The 2,495-nt window shown below is 34.0% G+C and overlaps 1 protein-coding gene across 1 annotated transcript in view; it reads right to left on the bottom strand.

The window, feature by feature from the left end:
- Positions 1-2,495, bottom strand: part of RXFP1 (relaxin/insulin-like family peptide receptor 1) — a 90,631-nt gene that overhangs the window by 50,958 nt on the left and 37,178 nt on the right. The window contains 1 exon segment of the mRNA XM_008586371.1: positions 616-687. Coding sequence (XP_008584593.1) covers positions 616-687 — 72 coding nt within the window.

Genomic DNA, 2,495 nt, shown 5'->3' with positions numbered 1-2,495 from the left:
TTAATGCCACTGAACTGTACACTGAAAAATGGTTAAAATGGTAAATCTTACGTTATGTACATTTTACCACAATAAAAAAGAATAAAAAGAATTTTAACCTTATAGTACTCATAAAAGCAGTATTAGTGAAAAAAGAGTAACTGAATAACTGGGGAAGTCTTTGGGTTTTTCCTTTTTCATAAATATTATCATCAGGCTTTCTTACATTGTGTAAGTTCACTCAGATGTCACTCCTGTCACCATGGCTAATGTACATTGGGCTCTTACTATATGCCAGGTGCAGTGTACCTAATACTTCCCATGGGTTTTCTCATATGTTCCTTACCACAACCCTGAAGTAGGTATTATCATAATTTGTATTTTGCAGTAAACTGATGGTTAAAGAAGAAAATAAATTGCTCAAGGTCACACACCTAAGTGAGGGATGAAATCAAGACCCAGACTGAAGCCTGTCTAACTCAAAATCCCATGTTCTAAGCCACAACGTTATACGGTCCCTTCAGCACTGTTTGCCCCTCTGCTTGGTACTGTCATGGGCAGGAGGCCTGGTCTGGATTGGAATGGGTCAGGCCAGACCATCATGGAGTGAGCAAATAAATTGGCACTAGTACTTACAGTTTAGTGAGGCTGTGCAGTCCTCTGAAAGCAGAGATAGATATGGATCTAATCTTATTGTTTTGCAGGAAACTGTGAAAATGATTATTAAAAAGGAAAACAAAGTCAAACAGAGTGTGAGTTTTGCGAGGTGAAGAGTTCTGTGGATGGATGGTGGTGATGGCAGCACAACAATGTGAATGTAACTAATGCTTCTGAATATACACTTAAAAATAGGTAAGATGATAAATTTTGCATTGTGCATTTTACCACAACTAAAAACATGTAAAAATTGAAAAAAAAGCTAAACATGAAATAATTTAGTGAAGCTAGATATTATGTCATTCTTTTACTACTAAAGGTCATGTATGATTAGGCTAGTTTTATTTAGAAATTTTAGTTATAAAGAGGAACAGATAATAGCTAAAATTTACTATTTGCATTTTGTAGAAATAAAACTTTAATGCATAGTAAAGCATTCACTAATCATGCCTAGAAGCCAGAATTTTTATCATTTTCTGCTATAATTTTTCAAATTTGTATGTTCTCAAAACAGTGCTGGAAAAACTACAAGTAAATAACATCTTTAATGCCCCAAACCATAGACCATGTTAAACACAAATCTGCCAAGCAAGTCAAACTTAATTTTATTTTGACATCCCAAGCCTTATTTCAAAAAGTGTTTGAGCAACTGATAAGAAGTATAAATGGCCAAAGAGAAAAATATAAACAAAAAGAATCAGGCTTAGAAGAATATAAATTAGACTGGAATGTCAAGATAAGAATGCAGGCTTACGTAGTTAACTAAAGTAATACCAGAAATTTGACCTTGAGTTAACTGAAGGTCAAAGGAAATAGGGACCAGAGTTCAAGGTACTGTACCATGTGCACCCATATATAGCTTTTCACTTCTTCGTGTACTTGCCCCAGGTTGCTTGACCTTGAGTTAACTGAAGGTCAAAGGAAATAGGGACCAGAGTTCAAGGTACTGTACCATATGCACCCATATATAGCTTTTTCACTTCTTCGTGTACTTGCCCCAGGTTGTGGGGAATGATACAGTAAGGGTACCAAGCCTGTCTTACTGTTCTGAGTGCAGGTCACGACTGTTCATTAGAGTGTCCTAAAGTTTATATACAATTTGTTATAAATTTTAGGAGCAATAAAGGAGAAATCAATATGAATGAATTTTCAGTTAATTAGAAATCTTGGCTAAAAGAGATTCCATATTTCTTCAACATGCAAGAAAACCTAACTTTGAATGTAAAATGTTATGAAACTTATTTTGCACCTGACAATTTCACATGACATGCTGTGGGCCAGATCACATAGATCACATAATGCATCTTTCTCATGAATATACAGAAAGACTTTAACATGTATGTATTTGTTTGTTTCTAACTGTTGTGATGACCTACTAAGCAACAGACTGCATTACCTGGAGGTTGAGGCAAGGTATACCTTTAATAACCAATTAGACATTTTTTTGTCATCAGGCTATTTTAATCATTTTGTTACTTGGAACAAATTGGCTGTTCAAAAATTAGTTCAATATTTATTGTCCAAAAATGCTAAACTGCTGTGTTATATAAGCCTGATTTTTGATATTTAGATTTACAGTCTAACTCTGTTTAAACATGTGAACATAAGGTGGTGCTATAGATCAGAAAATTCTTCGTGCTACAGAAATCAGAAAATAAAATAAGGAAGTATCCTCTTGAAGTTTTTGTATCAGGCCTAATTTTGGAAAGTTCTTCTCCGCTGATTGATAAATATTCAGAATGAAGTTCTGAAAAGTTATTTTCATTAGAATTTTAATTTTCAAATATGAAATATATTTGCCTGCAGATTATCTGGGTTTTCAGAACATTTCATTAAATGAAGTGGGTTAATTTTTCACC

This window comes from Galeopterus variegatus, unplaced genomic scaffold, assembly GCF_000696425.1.
Source record: "Galeopterus variegatus unplaced genomic scaffold, G_variegatus-3.0.2 Scaffold3965, whole genome shotgun sequence".
NCBI classification, from domain to species: Eukaryota; Metazoa; Chordata; class Mammalia; order Dermoptera; family Cynocephalidae; genus Galeopterus; species Galeopterus variegatus.
Note: the sequence above shows the minus strand (reverse complement) of the source record. Positions and strands in the feature narration are given on the sequence as shown.